The sequence below is a fragment of the Streptopelia decaocto genome, assembly GCF_964273445.1.
Source record: "Streptopelia decaocto genome assembly, chromosome: 3".
Classification (NCBI taxonomy): domain Eukaryota; kingdom Metazoa; phylum Chordata; class Aves; order Columbiformes; family Columbidae; genus Streptopelia; species Streptopelia decaocto.
Genome location: NC_138656.1, coordinates 50,721,332 through 50,742,738, shown reverse-complemented (window position 1 = coordinate 50,742,738; position 21,407 = coordinate 50,721,332). Strand labels below are relative to the sequence as shown.

Sequence of the window (21,407 nt, the reverse complement as noted above, 5' to 3'; positions counted from 1 at the left end):
CATAGCATTCTCGTAGTGGGACTGTCAGGGAAGTCTTGACTGGGGAGTATTTGTTTTGTTTACCTATCAGGCGTAAATTTCCAGGCACTCAGTTCATTTTGGGCTTGTTCCAGTTTGTCTTTAGTCTGTTCCAGTTCACCTTTCATTTTTAGGAAAAACAAGTTGATGGCTGGATCCACCATTGTTGATCGCAGTTGGGCAACACTAGGCTGTTGGACTTGCTTGAGGTACTGAATCTGATTCTGCATAAAATAATAAAAAGGACTGTTACTCATAAAACATTAAATAAAATTTAGAAGTTATTTAGAGACAAATAAAACTAGTTATTGTAAAGATAATGTCAAGGAAGCTTGCCTTCTTTCAATGCTGTAACCTGAAAATGGCAGGATAAAAATAACTTTTGCCCACCTGAATCCTATCAATGTACATATTCACCCAATTCCCCATCCCACCACCTGCCAAGTTTAAACTTTAAAAGTTTGTTTTGGTTTCTTTTGTGTTTTTTCTTTTTTTTTTTTTTCCCTTCTTCTCTCTCTACTTCAAAGTGTTTTCTACATGTCAGTTTACATTTCTCAAAGCAATGACTGGAGCATTAGAATGCTCTCTATTATATCTGCCTGCACTCTTTTGGGGGGGTGAGGGGGAAGTATATACAAAGAGTTATCTGCTTAAAACAGATAGCTAATTTCCATGTAACTTCAGTGAAAGTTATTATGGAACACTACAGCTATTATTGATGAGTAATATTTTTCTACACACACTCCGTAATGAGGTCTTTACACAACAATAGTAAAGAGAAATTACAAACATTCTACTTACATTAAAAATAGGTAGTGACCCCAGTCACTTCTTGGTTCAGGATATCATACATTTTAATTTATATTTTGTCAAGTAGAAACAATTCTTGGATTTTATTTCAAATAAGTGATTTTAAAGGTATTGAAATAACTGAAATATTTCCATTGACTCCACATTAATTTGATATTATTAAAATAAAAAATGAAATAACCACCATACTTTGAATTTTAAACAGACAACCCTTTACCTGTCCAGAAAGAAATATAACGGGAATAAAGCACTGCATAAAAATATTTTCAACAATTAAAGCACTCAAGGGCCCATCTACAAATACTACTTGGAAACAGTAAGTACAAATTAAGATTATCCTAACATTTCTGAGATGGCATTTTACCCCTTTGCCTCACTGACTGTACACAATATTGCTCACTGAATAAAGATCTACTTGATTTATTGATATATCTTTTCTACCCCCTTAAGTTTCTGATGCTTGCACTACTGGAAGTATTTCAGCAGCCTGTCAATTCTTTGTGAGGGGTGGCACTGGTAGAGAGTGAAACAGCTAGTTTAACAGATGCCTGTACACACAGAGATCCTCCAGCTGGCAACTTGTATTCCAAGAATATAATTATGCTACAGCAACATGGTTCCCAACCTATTTTTAGACAGGCATCATTGAGGGAAAAAATGACCATGTTCCTTGTCTTCCCCAGGCCCAGCTCCCTCCCTTTTCTACTGCCAGCCTAGGAACTGTAATAGATTCCTTGCATCAGCAGAGAGAATTGATGCCACCTGCTCCTCATTCATGCCAGACATGCATCAAAACACTCAAGAGGACCCAACTGATTCTGCCTAAAGTCCTTTATTTAACAGTCTAATTTGGATCTCTCTAGCTCATGCTCCTAGGCCAAGCAGAGCACCCACATAGGCTTCACATAACACCTCAACTATCACCCCTAAAACAGTAGTACAGAAAGAATTTACTAAAGCTGAACAACCCTTGCTCATTCTCTCCACGATCTTAAAGACCATCAATCCCTCCAGTTTCCCTAAGTCCAATTTCTCCAGAATTCTCACCTCTCAGGCTTTTCTGCCACCCAGACCTAGCAACCTCCCCCCAACATGACCCACTCCCAAAGTGAGCCCAGACCTCTTAACCCTTCTGCCTGCCTACTTATTCCATTCTTCCTGCTTGGCCAGTCCAACCCTCCCATTCTTGCCACCTCTAACCCCTCCCTTGTACACAACTCTTCCCACTGGCATTCCAGGTGGTAAGGGGTGTGGGATCTAAAGAGTTTTTCTGCAATCAGGACCAACTTCTTCAGGCTAGAGCTGAATATACAGGAATAGTCATTTCAAATGCCAGACCTCAGGACATGTGCTCTAACAACCAAAATGCCTACTGGCTGCCTGTATTTCCAAACCACACAGCACACACTAGCTGATATTTTTCAAAAGCCCATCAAATGGACAAATAGGGATGAATTTTCACAGGCAGAATAAAAACCTTGCAGCTTTCTCTCTGCTCTAACCCAATGCAGAATACTGAAAGTAGTCTGTTTAAAGGACATCAGGTTGTGAGGGGTTTGGGTGGACTTTTTTTTGGTTAAGACAGACAATAACATTTTCAACCCTTCTGCTTCTCCCATATTTTTGGAAACAGTCAAATCCTTTTAGCTGAAGTTGTCCAAAGATATCCAGAAAGAACCGATCCTCTGATATGAAGAATTTAACAAAAGATAACACAGTTGCTTAACAGAAAATGTAGACAAACTAAGTACAGTTATCTATTTTTCTTAAAAGGAAGAGTAGGAGGGAAGAAACTGCATACCTCGTTTCCCTGAAAATAAGACCTACCCCAAAAATAAGCCCTAACACGATTTTTCAGGATGCTCGAAATATAAGCCCTACTCCAAAAAATAAGCCCTAGTTACAGTTCATTAAAAAAGTCAATTTAAATAGCATCCAGGCAGCTATACATGTTAAAAAGTAATAAGTTTCGGAGTAAAAATTCATACAAGACCCTGTCTTATTTTCAGGGAAACAGAAAGAAAGAAACAGAGAAAACACAAAAGAGCTGTAACCTAAACCACAAGTAGGTTATTAAGAGTAGTGACTATCTAGGTACTATAGTCCAACTACATCCACAGGAAGCTTCCACTCACTGTTATCTGTTCCATGGAAAACCTACTGGAGTAGCAAGTATTCCCAATGCCTGTCTGCTTATTGGCCCACAGTAGCCATGTGCAGTAGCTTAGGAGAGGGTCAAGATCTTTCCTGAAGTAGCAATATCCTCATCACCACCTCTGCCAGAAATAATGCTTTTATGTAGAAACAGCAGCTGATATGTTACCCACACTTCCCCAAAAGCAGCAACCTCTTTATGGTGTTGCTACTGCTAGGACTGGGAAGGCAGCTCAAGTCTGATGCTGACAATAGGGCACACAGGGTACTAAACATCTAAATTTCAACAGAGCCCTTTAGTTAGCTACCCTAAACTATGCAGAGTAAGTTTGCAACACCAATCAGGCTCCTAGCTCAAAAGAAATCCTCAAGCTCCTAGCTCAAAAGAAATCCATATATTCTGCTGCTAGACTCTGCACCGAGCAAGAAAGAAAACAAAGCTTTGCACTCAACTACCACCTTGTTCAAAAAGAGTACTGAATGAGAATCCGGACAATGATTCTGCTACTCTGACATGCACACCTACACCTTCAAGACAGTGTCTGGTGACTTTTATAGGATAAAGTACATTTTGTTGTGGTTTATATCTTTAGAGTACAAATTAAAATAGCAACTAAGACAGTCTGTCACACCTTACTTTAAAACACAGCTAGTATATTTTAACTACTGAGGTGTTTTATACATCAGTAATTGGAAATGTCCTTGCTAATATCCTTAACAACCATCTGAATACAGTATGGTATTTTTAAGCTTTTATTAATTTCAATTTGAACATGACAAGTTTGCAAGTAGAATCACATTGAGTGATAAAATGTTGCCCAACAGTTTTGAAAATCAAAACCTTAGATTACTAAATAGAACTAAATTCACTAAGGAAAGAAAACACACAAATGTCAAACCAAATCTGCATTTAGCTTTACACACCTCAGACATGCCACTCCCAACTGTTCTGGATTGCTACTCTTACAAGTAACTTGGGACAACAGAACAGTATAAAACCTCCCAAAAATAGATTAAGAGTAATATGAACAATAAGTTCATATTATTCATATTATATGGTAAATATTCATCTTTAGTTTTCAAGAAAATTGACACCATAGATGCTCAGTCTTTCTAATTTAGATGTGACAGGGAATATTAAAGGCTTACATACAAATAACTACCAGTGGTATATTTTACATGTAAATATTATAAAAAATGGTTAACTATGCCAAAAATACAAGTTACTTAGAGATGTCAAATAACTTACCATATGGTGAATAGTTTTTTGTTCATTTGTGAAATTATTTAGCAACCTGCTGTTTAGCTTTGTGTCTCATCCAACATGACTTATTTTGCTACTGTTACTTTACTCGACAAAAAAATACTGTCTAATACTACAAAACCAAGTCCTCCAGAGCTTCTTGCAACTTTGTGCATTTAAACTCAAAAAGACTTTAAGGTACCAGTATCTTCATTACAGCTTTTACCCCCTTCTTCAAGGATGCCCCTTCCTACCCTCCATGCACTATGGAGCACACAACATACTTGATGTCATTCGTTTATCAATACCTGGAAAAAAATAAGCACTACTTGGGTGTGTGGGTTTTTTTCTTTTTCTGGGTTGTTCTACTCCCCCCTCCCCCCCCTTTTTTTTTTAGGTCCACAGAAATTAATAAAGGCTTTCAGGAAGTTCTTCTAAATAGATGTTCCAGAACAACTTTTTATCACAGCCATAAACATCTAACAAAGTGCAGCAAAAAATCCTATGTCTTTATAAGCTTGTCAAAATTCATTGTTTTCAATATCTGAAATTTGTGTCTAACTCATTCTTTTAGAAATAAGGAGGAAGAAAGGTGAAAACAGTACACACAAATTTGTTTTGGTGAAGTGTTTTTAATTTATTTTTGAGCTATATGCTCAGAAGTTCAAAAGCAAAAAAAACCAAACAACTCCTATTACTGCTGTTCTTCATAGCAGAATTTATCAATAAAACTAGCAAGAAAAGTAGGATCAATACAGTAATTTATTACTAGGGAAGTGTTGCAGTACAGTACCAGAACAGATCTTCATTAGCATCCTGAGCTGCATTAGGAGGAGTGCTGCCAACAGGCTGAGGGAGGTGATCCTTCCTCTCCACTCAGCACTGGTGAGACAACTGGAGTACTGGGTCCAGTTTTGGGCTCCTCCAGTAAAAGAGAGACATGCACATAACAGGGTGGAGCAAACAAAAGGCCATGAAGATGATTAAGTGGCTGTAGCATCAGACAGACAAGCAGAGGCTGAGAATGCAAGGGCTGTTCAGCCTGGAGAAGGCTCAGGAGGATCTTATCAATGTTTATAAATACCTGATGAGGGAAAACATAAGGCAGAGCCAGGCTCTTCTCAGTATGCCCACTGAAAGCACAAAAGGCAAGGGGCACAAATGGAAACACAGGAGATCCCACTTCAACATATGAAAACGTTTCTGGTTTTGTTTTTCTGTGACTGTGTTTGAACACTGGCACAGGTCCCCCGGAGAGGTTTTGGAGTCTCCATTCTATAGGAGATGCTCAAAACCCAACTGTGCAGAGTCCTTAGTAATACAGTCCAACTGACCCTGCTCTGAGCAGACAGGTTGGACTAGAAAAATGGCAAGTCTCTTCCAACCTCAGTGATTCTGCAATTCATTTTTTGCCACTGCAAAGTAAGCTTTTTTTCTCTTCACACTAGTGTTTACTATAAACTAAACTTACAGTCTTAAGAGAAGTTAAAATAATATGTACCAAGTGTCACACCATTATTCCTGACAGCTCTGAAAATCTACAGGAAAAAGGAAAGGAAGGCTAAAAAAATATCAGAAGAAAGCTACAATAGTAATTAATAGTGTTGCACATATTTTATGTTTTTCAAAAGCTCTCGGAAGTATATTACCGAAATTAGCAAGAAGCAGCTTTTTACAATCTTCTCTCAGAAACTGACAAATTAAAGCAGCAGATGAAAATTATGTTAAGAAGCTAATCCGAAAAAGATCGAAAGTCCAAAAGTGATAGAAGATAGTTTCAAGAAACCAAAACTAAACAGAAGAAAACAGTGACAGAAAATCCACTGAAATAAATGAGAAACAGAAATAGCAAGGAAAAAAGATATTACTTACAAAGAACATTAGAAACCCCGAGAAGATCTGCCACATTTCAAAATTATTTTCTCTGAAAAAGTCAGTAGCTCTTTCCCCTACCTAGCCAAACAGATGCAGAAGTTTACAAATACCTTGCTATCCAAATCAAGCATAAATATTAGCCTAAAATCTCCTAAATGAAACCCAGTAAACTCAATGTTATCCTTACATTTCAATTTGTTCCTGCATCCAATGATAGTGTCAGAAGTAACATTTTTGGTAAATATGCACAGCTGAAAAATGCTAGAATAAAGTAAGCATGGCTCACGCAAGAATTAGCTTGGTTCTGAAGCAAAAGTCCTTCCAAGCACAATTGCTGCTGAAAATCACCTGAAATAACTAACATTTAAAAAGCAAACTTTAAGAAGCGATCTCTACTGATTTAGTGAAATTTTAAGTGCCCTGCCATTTATTCAAGCACAGAAAATGTGATGCTATAGATATACAGAAAATATAGAACATGAGTACTGGCTCAAAAGCTGATATCCCTGTAACAGTCTGAAAACACTTATCCTCTTTAAATACTTACAGTACACTCTTGCATCTCCTGTTCCTTAGTTGCCAGCCTCATCACCAGAATATTTTCTCTTCGGGCAGACTCTTGCTGTTGCTGTTTCAACTTCTCTTCAGATTCCCTCAATCCCGTCACATCATTGGCTAATACAAGCAATGACATACAAAATGCACATTTTATAGCATCCTCTCATGAACAGTTTTTGAAGACAGCTATAAGACTCTAAAAACCAAACTCAAAAACGGCAAGTGTCATAACCAAGCTTGACTATAATAAGCATAAAAAAGGAAAAAAAAAATATCAAAATAGCATTAACTATTAGAAAAGCTTGGCAACAACTGATGTTAAATACATCTTAAGATTTACTGAACTTTTGAAAATGTTTCTGTGTTTATATAGGAAATAAATTGCTTGCTTAACCAACTACTACAACTTGCAGTCTGAAACTTGGAACTGTTCTTTTATCTATAAGAAACGTTGAGACCAGGGTGAGGGAAGGGGGAAGTCTACCCTCTGATAAAGCAAGCCACAGTCTGTAAAACAGGGCCATTTGTGGTCAATCTTCAAACTGGTCTCAACACCCCATGAGTAAACAGTTAAGACATTCAACAACTTCAGAAAGAGCAGTTCAGTCACAACTAGAACTCTTCTGATTCATGAATATTTATGAAAGTTTATATCTGAAATGAGAGAAGGCAGCACAGCACATTTCCAAATTACTCAAATAGGAAGACCTGATATAAACAGCAAATATTCACTCTGTTCCTTATCACGTATAAAAGGACGGAAAATTGGAAAAATTAAGATTTTTATTTTTTCTAACTACTTGAGAATAATCGGCTGTAAATGTAAACTTAGAACACCACAAATTGCTTCACAACAGTTATTTAGAAATAGTTCTTCGTGGATGATTCCATAATAGCGATTACTACAGCCTGTATTAGAGTTTCCAAAATTGAAAAACTGAGAATTTTGAAACAACTTATTTATGTCAGGACAGTTTGAGATTAGAATGAAATCACATGCTTCCATTTGCTATATTTTAGGCTCTCCAAAACATTATAGGGTGGCAGAAGAAGGATGTAACAACAGAAAAAAGAGAGAACACATCTGTTTGGACGACAGAAAAATACCCTTCAAACTCAGTGATACTAAGTCTTTAGATTGAAAAGGTGAGCAGAAAACAGGAAAGAGCTCATCTCTAGCTTCAAACACAATTTTTAAAACCCACTTAAAATTCAGTCACTTCCAGAACATAGCCAGCTTTCCCCATTTGAGAGTAGGACATTCGTCCCATATTCTCTTTTGAAAGACTGAAGTACAGACTAAGTTTTAAAGATCACATAAGACTGACAAACAATTAGTTAATTTGCCTGATCAGATCAAACATGACTTGGGGACTCATTCTAGATCTTTACCTCTACAAACTATTCCCCCTCCCACGTGGTTTACAATCCTGTTAGACTACTCAAGGCACAAACATTCATGGAGAATTTTGCTAGAGGATAACGTTTCCTTTTTAATTAAAAAAAATGAAAATACACCTATTTCTGTATTTTTCCCCTAGAAGTCTGGGTAAAGATGGTCTTACAGATGTAAAAATAGATTTTTACATGCTGTGTGAGACCTGAAAAGAAAAACAGCTGAAAAAGCTTGGAAAGGCTGAAAACTTACACTAGAATAAACAGGGATTTTTTTTCTGAAAAACAATTGACATACAGATTACCTCTTATTTCTAATGTCTGTGCTTTCTAAAACTATTAGTTGAACATTCTGCTTTATACAAACATTCAGGTAACTCATACCATTTTGAAACTTGACCAACTTACAATTAAGGTCTGTGTACTTGCCCTCCAGAGCTTGCACATACGCTTCATACTGTTTCCACCTATTGCAGAGACAAAGAGGAAAAAAAAAAATTCTGAAGCTCAGTTTATTAAGTCAAGGCATCTCATCCCTAGACTTTGAGTATACATTCATACCACAATCAGAAAATATCAACAGGGAATTATGCAACTGCATAAAAGACAATTCCAGTTTTTAAAAAAAGTGTCTTTTGATCATAGAAAGTTAAATACACTTTGAATCTCAAAAGGGTAAAAAGGTAGCTGCATGTTACAACACTTAAAATTGACATCTTAAAACTTACTGTAATACTGTGGACAAACACTGCAATCAAACACTTATTACTTAGTTATTTGTCTAAGTACCTAAGATACATCTCATTCTCAAAGCAGGAAAATTTAAACAAAATTCTGTAACAGAAAACATAATATGAAGTCAACATCAAGCCTGTTACCAAGTGAACAAAACAAGCACAAGTGTATTACAATACACTACAATTCAGCCTACGTTAAGTAGTTACACCAGCTCATTTAAAACAAGACCATACTCTGATTATTTTCATGAACCAGAAGCCAAACAGTTTAATAACTCTTTGAAAGCATGTTATTTAAGCAACTCATCCAGAGTCAGAAAACACTTAAGAACAGCATTGCATTTGATATAAACCATCAAGTCAGTAGCAAAGTCTGCAGTAAAGCTTAACATTACATGCCTTACCAACAAAGTTCACAAGATAGCGTTTTGGGATTTTTTGCTTGTTTTTTTTTAAAGAAGTACCTCACTTCTAATTATGCATCATCCCCATGATAGTACAATTCCACATTATGAAACAAATATATCTAATAGCTTACCACTACAGAAAAGGAAGGCTTCTGTTCCACCCTCCCAACCACCCTTTCTCCCTGACACTTATTTTATATGCCAGACTCTTAACTCCCCACCCCATCTAAAATCAAAACTATAAAATTAACTCTAGACCATTTGCTAAATTCAAACAGGTCATTAAAAACAGAAGTTTCACTATTCGACCTCTAGAAGTTCTATGCTAGCTCAGATTTCAAAACTCCAAAAATTAAACAGCTGAATATCAAATCCAGAAAGAACCTAATTTTTACATGAAACAATTACATGAAATGAAAGAGTTGGTCTTCAAATACAGCTACAGGATTACTTGACTTTTTAAGTTACATCTCACAGCCTGAAAACAATAATTCTGTCAAAATCTTGACACCCTCCCTCCTCCCCCATTAGGAGCTATACAAAGAGTAAGTGAAATGAAGACCTGCAACACAAGCTAAGTAGACATGACAGACCACCACTGCACAAAACCAAACCAAAGAAACACCACACACAACACATAGTCTGTGGTCACTAAAAATATTAAGAGAGAAAATCTCTAAGTGACCTCTCAACAAATACTAGTATTTAAGCAAGAACTGAATTCCTGGAAAATAAAACCCAGACTGCACTAGGCCACGTCACAGATTTTTCAAGTCACATGCCTGCCAGCTCTGCTAGAAACATGACTCTTCATACGTTTTGTCAAAAACCTCATGATGACTGTTACAGTTCATCTTCAAGCAAGTTTACAACATTGCACAGAATAAACTTGTGATCATCACACAGAGTCAGAGAGAATTCTTCAATAATCAAGCCTTCAGCATTAAAGCTTGAACTTTTTCTACCACAGTAGCTTTACTTTCACACACATGCACTATCTCAATTTGCTACAACTATAGAAGATTTCAGAAGCAATTTTCTCTTCTAGGAATTGAGATGGTTTTCATCTCACTTCAGTCAAACCAGAAAGCTAGCAATCATGGAGACAAAAATTCAAACCAGGATTATTTCATGTGACTGAAAAAAAGACCCACCAACAAAAACACCACCACAAATATATTAAACCAGACAAATAGACTAAAAGCATCAAAACAAGAAGTGAAATAATTAAAGTTTTAAAACATTCACATTAATGAAGTAGACCATCTTGTAACTTCCGCTCAGGAAAATTAGCAACTATATTAGTAGGCCCCTACGGAAAGTGGACTGATTTGTTTTCAAGCTTGCAGTTGCGATACATCTGATACATATATATTTTTGTAGTGTTCTCAGTAATCCTGAGGACTAATATGTCAAAATATTTACCAAATATATCAACAAGACAGTTTTTCAAGAACATTCATTAAACCAAGTTAAAGGAAGAAATAAAGATTTATATATACATACACATACATAGACTACTTTTAAGTATTTTTAAAAGTCTTGCAATGGCTTTGATAATTTAGTTTTCACTTAAGTATCTAAGTGACTTAAGACTTTAAACACCTTTAGTAATGTCCAAGTTCTTAAGCATCCTCTTGCAGTAACTTTTCTTGTTCAGTGCCTTTAATAATCTGGTTTCCTAAATACTGTCTTTCCAGCTTGTTTCACTCCAATTGTTTTCCCTTGTTTACAGTAGTAGCACAGATCATTAACAGAAGGAATTAAAGTGGAATTCTGATCTTTCAAAGCCCAAGTTACAAAGATGTACCTTCTGAAGTCACACAAAAGAAAAAAGAAAACAAGGAACTACGACAGAATATTTTTTAAAATGAAGATGCTGAAGTTCATTTACAATATGTTTAGCGGTCCAACTCTGAACATTGTTAACTCTTATCTGTTTACTTCTTTTTCTCTATTATGTCTACACTGGTACAGAAGATCACATGATACTAAAATCACACAAGACAGGTATAAAACTGTATTTCTAGGTCTCAAATGACCAAATGAACGGTGTTTGAGTCTGGAATACCATTCTCTAAATGAACAATTCTCACAGAAAGTCTAGTTTTACCTGCACAATACAAGGGCAGTATTTCCAGATGCACAACTTTGGTCTCATATTGTACAACTGAATCTCCACATACAACACTTTTGCTTCTGTAGTTTTGTAAATAATATGGACTCCCAGCTGCCAACATGCAAAACTGAGGTAAGCCTGCATTCCCATTACATTAATCTCACACGCTGTTTTCACACTGAGCTTGAAAGAGGTGACAAGGACAGCAGTTTGTGGAATGCTGTAATGATGTCTTTGCTCAGTGATGTTGAAACTACACAGCAGAAGCTGAGGCTCATCTAGCAGTGGATACACCATCACCTAGAAATTCCAGCTACTAAGCACAACTCCAGTACAGTCCAAAGGTTCAGAGCTACAAGTCAACAACAACAGAGAGAGCAAGTATGATTCAAAACCTCCATCAAGTCCTACTGCTACCAAGAAATGGTTAGAAAAAAGTCAGCTCACAGATTTAATAATATGTCACAGAGTAGGTCTTTATTTGAGATCCAGCTGGAAACTTTAATGCAAATTGTATTGAGAACTATCATAATTCTCTGCACAAAAATATACAACTTTCCCATAAGACACCAGAACTCATTAAAGACCTCTCATAAATTATGGAAGCTTCCATATAAATAATATTCTAAAAATTACATACTTCAAGTATTTTCCAGCTAGCTAACATTAAAGGTTCTTCAGGGAAAATACTTTTGCTCCTAAATACATCCCAAAGTTCAGTAAAAGAAACATGCTCAAAAAAATCCGTAGCTGATAAAAACAAATACTTTTCTCCCCCCCAAATTATGTCAGAATTAAAATCTGAAGATGGTTACTAGCACATAATCTACTACACTAGGAAAGCATTTCCCTCTGGGACATTTCTTTGCCTTACTTGAAGATGATAGATTTCTTCTACCAGGTTTCATCTACACAAAATACCTGCATTAAACTTTAACAGACATTGGTAAGAATCAACACTTTGTGACACAAAAATCCAGTTTTCAGTTAAACTATTTAAGAATTTGAACGTACTCACAAAAGCTTATTTAAATAAACCAGTGATTCATGGGAACTTGCTGGCCAGACCTGAAGTCTGAGGCCCTTCTTCCCAAGATCCAAGAAAGGGAAAGTTCGCCTCTTCACACATGTAGTCTAAGAGATACATCAGTTCAAGCAAACCTGAGAGTTGCTTTGACCTCCATGACCCATACTGCCCCTTCTGGGACAGCTGTAGAGGACATGGGCAGCTCATCAGTCAACTCAAGTGAGGAAAAAGACAAAGGCTAAAAGCCACCTTTTTTTCTCTTATCAGTTTGGTTTCACTTAATATCAGCTTCTTGAACTGGTTAGTAGTTCACATTGGTAATCTAATGACTGAATAGTGACAATCTGAAGACCTTCGCTAAAGTGCTACTTGGAAAGGCTCTAAAGAACAGAGACAGAACTGCACACAGAACTACGAAGATAGCCCTGAAGTTAATTTACATTCAAAGGGTCTCTTAGAGCCTCACAATTACAGGAAGGTAACTGAGCACCATTATGTAGGTTAGTTAATTCATCATCTAAAAATATTAGGCAGACTTTAAGACTCCATTGATTCAAAATATCTCCATACATACTACTATTTTTCCTGGAGCACCCCTTTTTTATGCTGAGTTTTGGGGTCCACTTTTTCTGAGAACAAATGATAAGCACTTAGGGGGTTGGGCACACACAGCATTGCACCTTAGCCATTCCAAAAGTGACTGGCTATACGTCCTCATTGATTGAAGTTCTGTAAAAGCAGTGTATTTCCTCAGAACTGCTTCTATAAACCATGATGCTTCAATGTTTTACAGGCTAAAGCATCAGGACAACACCAATCAGATTTTTAGCTGTGATCCTTAGACTGCTTTGTTAGTGTGTTCTTGGCTCTACTTTCTTCACAGAAGATCCCACACAGTGCAGCTAAGTAGTTACTACATTAAAGAGGGGAAGAAAAGATGAAGAAGATGAGTCTGCAGCAACAAGTAATGAGACAAGCAGAAATTCCCAGAAGGCCAGACTGAAAGGCTTATTGCTGATCCTGCTCACTTTTAGTTAACAGAAGTAAAAATAAGCAAACCTAAATTACGTACTTTGTTGAAAAGAATAGTGGAGTTGGGATTCATTGAACAGGAACTGACAAAAAAGAATTAGTATTTTCTACATATCTGTTTTATCCGCAAGTATACAGCAACAATGATGTGCTTTTTTTGTCTTCACACTATCAATCAAAAAGCAAGTGGCACAGAATCTACATTTGATACTTTCACAGGACTTTCATAGCTGGAAATAAGGGCATGGCTTTACAGACTTGGGAGTTTGCTATCCCCAGGGATAATCTTGAGTATGGAAACTTTTATAAAAAGGTTCACAAGGCCTAAACCACTTGACATCAAAGAAACATTTTTTCCTACTATTCAAATACATTTTCCTTTACTACTCAAAAGGCTAGACACTCACAGGAAGCCAGAAACCAGTTTTAAACACATGCAACCAGGCTGTTTTCACTCCCCTGGAGAGAACTGTCACCCCAGAAGTAGATGGCAGGATAATTTTCCAAGAAGAGGAAGTAACTGATCATAGCCTTTAAGTGTTGCACTTATATTTTGAAGTTTCTACACAGTTCAGACTTTGTTCTATGAAACAGCAATATTTAACTTGACATCTTAATAATGCTAATAACTCACAGGGTACAAAAAGCCAAGAGCTAAAGTTTACCAAAATGCATGCACAAACTACTCTAGCAGATAAACAGATGACCACAGATGCCTGGTTTATTTAGCTCCTTGTTCACAAATCAGGAAATTTAGGTGTACAGAGACAAAGGGCTTGGGTCTGTTTCTTTAAGCAGGTGATCTGTGTGACAGGGTTGCCTACTTTTTTTTCCATGGTGACACTTCGCTTTTTAAAAGGTGAAAAAAAAAATAGTCAGGCTCTTCCTTATGCAAGTTCTAGGTGATTAAAAATTCATTTTAACATTTTGCTGTTAATATCAGAATATGCTGAGAAGATAACTGCACATACGAGAAAACCTAAAACTCATCGTAGGAGTAAGGAGTTGACACTTTTCTGATGTTTAAAAATAACCTGCTATCTAGCAAGGAATGTAAGCAACCACATCTTCTAAAGTTAGAAATGAGAAAAACAATTCCTATTCATGTATTACAAAACATTGTTCAGGATTTTGTCTCTAGAAATAGTGTTTCCACCCCAAACCACATAGAAAAATATTTGAGATAGGATGAGAACCTTACAAAAGAGATGTGTCATGTAACAGATAAAATAGTTTTTCAGAACAAGGATGCTAAAAAAGGAATGGAAGAGGGAGGTCACACATCTTCCATTACACATTCACTAAAATTTTAAGACTAAAACTCTTTTTTACTTTACCTTAGGATGAGCTCATCTCTAGGTAAAACCTTAAAATCTGCTTCGCTAAGGCGAACCTACAGAGCAAAAGAAAAATCACAACTTACCAAGCTGTCATGATTACCTGGGAGGGGCAAGGGGTCATAAGTATTTTTAAACATACCTTCTTTGGGAGTGGTTCTTCATTCGTCATCGTGAACTCTGAAAGAGAAAAAAGGGAGTTCTAGTTAGTGTAGTTACTAGTGTACATGAAATGCTGAACAAGTTAAAAGCTTGTACTTCTAGACTTTTTTTTAATTTGCAATATTAGACTACTGAAATACTGGTTCCACGCAACGCAAAGCCAGTGTACAAAACACTATGACAAGTTCACTGCTCTAATCCACATACAAAATCAACAGATGCATTTTTTTCTAAAAGTCAACCAAGACTTTTAGATGTCTAAAAAGCCTATCAGTAATCAATTCTTCCTGCTTACCTAAGCAACACCCCAAAACTTTGTCCATATTTGTTTAGATCAAACAGACATTTTGTATGTGCCTATATCTATTTAATGTATTTTATTATGCAGAAGATAATCAGAGTCTCAGGAACACAATTTACACTACTACTTCAGTACTCTTTGGAATAAAAGTAAATAATTTGTGAACATTACCACTAATGTTTGTGTTATGCCAAAATAACACACGCTTTCATGTACTTATTCTCTTACTTTTAAGATTCTGATAAACAGGAAGTATTATGAAGTTATTTTAAAACCCTTGTGAATATTTTTAGGAAAAGATGTCAAATAAATGGCTTAGATACACCATCAAATTCAATTCCTTCTGTGTGTACGTAGCATAACAGGATTGCATTGTACCAGGTTAAATATTCACACTTCCTTGAGTTACAGGACCTGCTTCCTTACCTCAGAAGTATAATACATAGTATTTTCTACAACTATGATTATATATAAAAAAAATTGAGTCTGCAAAGATTATAAGCACACAAGTAACAATGAACACAAGGCTTGCTAGAGGCATGCATCTTCACAATATGCTTTTCAGCAGAAAAGCAGCATATAATATTAAGATTCAACAAGGTTGTAAAGCTGCTGCAATGCACATATGCCAGGGAAAGGATGTGTCAGCTCCTTAGTTGAGAACACTTGGCTTCACAAAAACAATGTTCTTAAGCAGTTAAAAAATATTTTCTCAAAAACTTTTATAGACTACCTTAGGTATTTTCATGACAACACAAAAACTAATTACTTTTCCAAATCTTAAATCCTGAAATTGTTTGTCAACAGGACAAATACACACCAAATGAAGTAAAGCCTCTTCAAACTACAGTAACCATTGACAAATACGCAACATCTACCAAATAAGGCCCTGGTTAAAAAGAAAAGAACAACCAAAACAAACAAACACCCCACAACACACCCAAAACACTAAACACAGCAACACAAACCTCCTCCAAATAAAGAAACAAAAACCCCACACCAAGCATGGTGCACTGATGAGACAACTTCCAAGCTTTCCATAAAACAAAAACTGACATTAGAAGCCAGGGAAAAGTTTCCAAAAACATTCAGCAGAAGCACGTTTGACAAATGGCAGCTTCCTGTTCCTAGTCTTGGTAACACAGAGGCTTCCCTAGCCTAAGAGGTCCCTCCACCCCCATCACCTTCCTTCTCTCTCACCAGAAGTTACTCAAGCATTTTGCTTTAACTTCTAGATGCAGCTCCTTATTTGAGATTGTTTTACCAGAAACATACCTTAAAAGTACTCAAGCATAAGAGGCTATTAAGACAAACTGCTGGTCCCCAACTTGGTCATCCAAGAATAACTTGAGATCACAGGGATGCTTGCAATCCCTGTATTTAGGCCACCTACCTCTCCCACCAAAATTTTTCCTAAAGGTTTTTATAATCTTTTAACTCCTCCAGTGTTTGGAATTAGTTTTGAATATCTCCACAAGATGTAAGTCCTTGAGACAAACAGAAACATGCTTTTCAGATGTCCCACAGAACTACATCTAACACTGATTAAATTGTGTACAGATGATACCAAGTCATGATTTGTGTGTTCCTCAGAAAAGTACCAGAAGCATACAAATACCAAAAGGTGAGTTTCCCCAAAGACCTGGCTTGTGAACTCTCCAGCAGCATACAACCATTAATGCCTGATCACTGCCATAATCATAACTGAAAGAAATCAAAGGCTGATATTCCATCTAAGTATAGGTACTCAATCTCATATCTCTAGACCTCATCCAAGGTTCCTGCATCCAGTTCTCTACAGCAGCACCAGACCCAGCTACTCTAACCTCTTTGCCCAGCACACCACCATTTACAAAGCCATCTCCTGCTTTCAAAAGAGCACAAAAGTGCTGAAGACTGAAGTTACAGGCTACCACTTTACAGAAACTACCATCTTACTGCCACCTACTACCACTTGTAGTGATAAAACTGTACACTAAAGAGAAAAAATATATACACACTAGCTAAAAATATTCTACAAGTTATTTTGGAGAAACAAGGTTGATCATATCTACAAATTAACACTGGTGCTCTTTCTGTATCTGTGAATTTCACCTCACTATTCCATGCAATGGCATTTTTGGCACCTGCAGTAACTTATCAAAAGCTTAGAAATTATGGCTCTGCCGTTTTGCTCAGTGTTTTTCAGAAACATAAGAGCATCAGCCTGACTACATCAGCTTTCACTGTTATTTGCTCTACCTTTCTGTTCATTAACAGGTTCATTTGTATGCTACAAACAGTAACAAGTGAAATGTTCATTCTTTGAATTTAATACAGTAACTTTTCAAACACTGTACAGCAAGAGGTGCTTCTCATCCCTTGGCTCTACTCTAAAAGAGGAGATGATCTCTTTCCTATGCAGATCAGAAATACTTTGCAAGAGCATGACGAAGTGTTATTTCCTACCATAAAAAGAATCAACGAAAACAACATTCCTGTATAACTGACTGGAATTAACACGATTATATTTAGTGATTTATATGATGAACAGCTTAACTGTACTATCCTAACTAAGCACTTTCACGATTTTGGGGAAACAACGGCTGCTACATGCTGCTCCTTCTGCGTATCTGCTCCTAGCAACAAGAAGTATAAAACCGTATTCCATACTTGAAGTAACCCTGTAATGGGCACTGCAGGAATTTTTCAGCAATCTCATCAAGCTTTAGGCTTTTATGGCAATTAAAACATGAACAGAACTGAAACGAGGAAAGTGCATTTTAACTGTGGGAACTTCCACCAGTCTGTACACCCTTCAGTACCATGTTTATAAAGTGCATGATTTAAGAAGCAAAACCAAACAAACTTAGTAAGTATGAAGAAAAAAAATAAAAAGGAGCTTCAAAAGAACACTGTGACTGGTCAGCCTCCGCACTGGCCTCAGCAGCCGCGGGGTGCGGGCGGGCCCCGCCCCCTGCGCGGAGCCCCCGCGGGCCGGGCGCAGCTGCATTGGCCAGACCAGCTGCAGGCACCTGACAGACCCCGCTGCCACCGCCTCCCGAGCCCGGGCACTGCCCGCCTCATCGGGCCGCCCTCACTCGTCCTCAAGAAGGGATGAGAGAAACGCGTCTCCCGTACCCGGGGGAGCGGCGGCTGCCCTGCCCGGGCGCGACGGTTGCCGGAGACTGGGGGAGGATCCCCGCCGAGCAGCCTGGCCGGGCTCGCGGCCTCGCACAAAATGGCTCTGGGAGTGCTTCCGCTCCTCCCCCCGCTCGAGGTGAGGGAAGGGAGCAGCCGCTGCCGCGGTTTGGCGCGCCGGGACCCCACGGTGCCCGATACCTCCCGCGGACCCCGCTCCCTCCAGCGCAGGGGCAGACGGCGGTGCCGGAGGAAGGGGGGCGCTTGGCGGCGGGGAGGAGCGCTAGCGCGGCCACTCACCTCCCGCCCGCGGTGCGGAGGCCTCGCTCTCCCAGCACACTAGTTGCCTGGGCCGCACCCGTCACATCGAGGGCGAAACTCCGCCACCGCTCACGCCTGCTGCTACTACTGCCGCCGCCTCTGCGCCCGCAACCGGCTTCACGGGCACCGCCGCTCCGGAGCTGGGGCCGCGTCCCCCGCCCGGGCTCCCTCACACGCCGCTCCCGCCCGCTCTTTATTTGCGGATTCTCTGCGCTACAAAATGGCGGCCAAGGAGGAAATGAGCGCCCGGCTGCCCCGCCCACCCCCCACGTTAGGGGCGGGGGATGCGCGCGCAGCCAGCGTGGGGTGGCGGGAGCCGCCGCAGTTGGGTCGGCCGTCTCGGCCCTGGCTCGCTTGTGGGTCTGACTGTGGGGAGGCTGCTCCGCACCTGCCGGGACCGCTGTTGGGGCCGTCCTGCCTCGCCGGTGCGGCGGATTCCTGGGCTGATTTGAACGTTGTTTTGAAGTCCGTTAGTTCTACGGGCGGAGGGGAGCGACGGGGAAGCGCGCGGGGGGCAGCGAGCCGCGGGGCATCCTGGGGCGGGCGGAAGGATACGGGCGCTGCGACCTCACCTGCCGGCGGGAGGCGCCGCCGCGGCCCTGAGGGGCGGGGGCAGCGGGCCCGCACCCCGGGGCTGGACCTCACTGGGGGTTAGCGCCTCAAGGCCTCGCCACCGGAACGGGCAGGCGGGGTGCGGCGGTGGGGTGCCCGAGAGGCCGCCTGGGAAAGCTGCTTGGAGCTGTCGTGGAAGGCTGTCAGAAGAGCTGACATCTCTAGAAGGGAAAAACGCGCATAGCCGTTAATAACGAGACGGGCGCCCGGCTTCCCAGCCTGACCTCTGGGGCTTCCTTTCGGTCTCCAAGGCTGGGGAATGGTTGTTTCCACTCGTTTGAACTGAGTTCCGCGGTAATCGATGCAAGTCGGTGTACTCAATCGAAAATTAAAGAAAAGGGAGTTAAATTTCTGTTGCTTCCAAATAAATTAAACTTCATTTTCAGCATGTAGGAAAAATAAAGCATACGATTTGGTCTTAGTTGCAGTCTAGCACCAAGCTGCTACTTCAGAATTGAACTTACTTTTCTCGTTTATTATTGTGATTTCTCAAGCAATGCTGTTAGGGCAAGCAAATACATTCTCTTCTTGCCAGCAAACTCTGTAGGCTAAATCAGTCTCAGCTGGGCTGCACAGGTGTAACTGATTGTCACTCAGTGTGCTGCTGTTGAAGATGCTCCAGAAATGTGCTTTCTGTAGAAAATGATACTGAAAAGTCAGCAAAAAGACTCTTTAACAGTGTCTTGAAACTTTTATTACAGCGCGCCGGACACTGGGAGGATTGCTCCTCTAATCAAGCGTGGACGTGATTTGCACGTCTTGGTATTTATTACTTATACCTATTGCATATTCATTTATCTCTACCGCTTAGTTAATGCATTAAACATAAAATATTTACATAACCTTGCCCTTTGCCAGCACTCCATCTTTGGTACTTGAGAGTCTTCATCAGGGGTCTGTAGTGATCCCTGGTGGCCTTTGCAGCTCCCGCTGTCGGCTTCTTGACCTAATTTCTTGAACAAGCATATTGTAATTTTGTGCTGCTACTCAGCAAAAGCATGTAGCTCTTTCTTCATTGAGTGGAACATTCTGCTTTCCCAGCTTGCAAGCCAAGGACATCCCACTTTGCCTCATGTCCAGTCTCTGTAGAGCTATTGTTTCTCTGTCAAGTTTCTGTTATGTTAGGCCTAGTCTTGCTACATTAGGCCTAGGGGTTTCTAAAAGATTTTTGTTCCTCTTACCAGTATTTGCTACAGAATAGATTCCAAGATACATGTCCCCCAATCTGTGTGTGTATAATATATAATATATAAACACAGATGTTTTCAGTGAGAACTTGAAATATTTTGAAGACCAAGACATGCTAGAAGTGATTTGACGTGGTTACCCAAAAAAGGGTGAGGATCATGTAATTGGTGACCATGATGTAACTGGTGACCATGAGAGCAGAGTTCTTGAATTAATTCCTTTGAACTCTTATTTTTAAACTGAAAAAGAAATTGTGTAATTACTGTCCTGGGTTTCCTGCTCCTGCCTCTGGTTTTCTCCAAAAATACCTTGCAGGTATTTGTTTTAAGCATTCAAGATGATAATTAACAGATGAAGCCACTACATATGGTAGCATTGATGAGGCACTGAAATACCACAATAGTCCTTAATATGAACGTTAATATAGCAAATTGACTTGATTTCCTCATGCATAAACATTACAATACTAAAAGTACCTTATAAGCCAAGTAGGACAAGAAATGCAAACTTTTTCCATATAAAAGGGATGCAGAGCTGTACTTAAGGCTGTTTCTGTTCTGTGTAATTCTATTTTCAATGTAAATTTCCAAACATTTTCAGTATATCAGTGGTGATTTAAACACATGACCTCCCAATATTTGCCTGGAGTTTGGCCATTCTTTATTATGTTCAGAAACCAGGCCTTCCTTGTGTCTTTTTAGTAACACAGTAAAAGTCTGATGCAAATAACACCATGAGGTACAGGACCTTGAACCTTTTAACAGTGTCTGCTGTTTGTGACCATACAGAAAATATGTCTGCTTTTTTTTTTTTTACCCTGTGTGAGCACTTAGTTATTTAAAATTTATCTTTACAGGTGCAGATTCCATCTGTGGGAAATGTGCTATCTGACCAAGAGGCAGACAGCCAGAGACATGTAGAGGGAAGCATAATCGGTCTGCAGGGCTTTGTGTCCTGGCCTGCCTTCCTGCTGTCCCTTCAAATTAACACC

The 21,407-nt window shown here is 39.1% G+C and overlaps 1 protein-coding gene and 1 long non-coding RNA gene across 5 annotated transcripts in view; one reads left to right on the top strand and one right to left on the bottom strand.

Moving 5' to 3' along the window:
- WTAP (WT1 associated protein) overlaps positions 1-19,070 on the bottom strand; it is a 26,795-nt gene extending 7,725 nt beyond the window's left edge. Inside the window, exons 1-6 of one of the 3 annotated variants that reach the window (XM_082049723.1) lie at positions 19,005-19,070; positions 14,855-14,892; positions 14,713-14,768; positions 8,462-8,520; positions 6,648-6,775; positions 64-242 (exon numbers count right to left, since the gene is read on the bottom strand). In XM_082049723.1, the coding sequence (XP_081905849.1) occupies positions 64-242; positions 6,648-6,775; positions 8,462-8,520; positions 14,713-14,768; positions 14,855-14,884 (452 nt within the window). In that variant the 5' untranslated portion in view covers positions 14,885-14,892; positions 19,005-19,070. Of the gene's footprint in view, positions 1-63; positions 243-6,647; positions 6,776-8,461; positions 8,521-14,712; positions 14,769-14,854; positions 14,893-18,595; positions 18,904-19,004 lie in introns of those variants that run through there. The other 2 variants (XM_082049725.1, XM_082049722.1) reach the window with 2 other exon arrangements.
- On the top strand, positions 18,046-21,407 carry LOC309438410. Of its 2 annotated transcripts, none has more exons than XR_014183790.1 (3): positions 18,046-18,434; positions 19,930-19,990; positions 21,273-21,407. It is a non-coding gene; the product is annotated as an uncharacterized lncRNA (long non-coding RNA). The 2 variants fall into 2 exon arrangements; XR_014183791.1 differs by lacking the exon at positions 18,046-18,434 and adding an exon at positions 19,000-19,081.